At 33.9% G+C, this 475-nt stretch overlaps 1 protein-coding gene across 1 annotated transcript in view; it reads left to right on the top strand.

Moving 5' to 3' along the window:
• LOC107645589 (probable indole-3-pyruvate monooxygenase YUCCA10) overlaps positions 1–475 on the top strand; it is a 14,276-nt gene that overhangs the window by 1,947 nt on the left and 11,854 nt on the right. The window contains exon 2 of the mRNA XM_016349639.2: positions 72–307. Within this exon, the coding sequence (XP_016205125.1) occupies positions 72–307 (236 nt within the window). The remainder of the gene's footprint in view (positions 1–71; positions 308–475) is intronic.

Raw genomic sequence — 475 nt, 5'->3', positions numbered from 1 at the left:
ATAGTTGCATTGCACAACGCAATATATGAATAGTAATTAATGCTTGTTGTTAATGATTATTAATTATGGTTAGGTTCATATTGTGTCCCGGGAGATAGCGAATATGGGGCTGTTTCTGTTGAATTATGTGGGAGTAAACAAGGTAGACAAGTTGGTGGTGATGTTGAGCAGGTTGATGTACGGAGACATGAGCAAGTATGGGATAGCCAGGCCTAATGAGGGTCCCTTTTATATGAAGGTCAAGTACGGCAAGTATCCCATCATTGATGTTGGAACCTCTCAAAAGATCAAGTCTGGAGAGCTCAAGGTATGTCTATGCTCTACAAAAAGTTTCTGAAAATAAACATTTTTAGCCAAAATTTATCACTTTTGACTTTATTTAATGTATTTTATAATAAATGTTAAATAAAATAAAGTTAGATTTTTTTAATTTCTCTAATATTATCAATGACTCCGTGTGCCTAAATTTTGTAAC

The sequence above is a fragment of the Arachis ipaensis genome, chromosome B06 (assembly GCF_000816755.2).
Source record: "Arachis ipaensis cultivar K30076 chromosome B06, Araip1.1, whole genome shotgun sequence".
In the NCBI taxonomy this organism is placed as follows: domain Eukaryota; kingdom Viridiplantae; phylum Streptophyta; class Magnoliopsida; order Fabales; family Fabaceae; genus Arachis; species Arachis ipaensis.
This window is presented reverse-complemented; position numbering and strand designations above follow the sequence as displayed.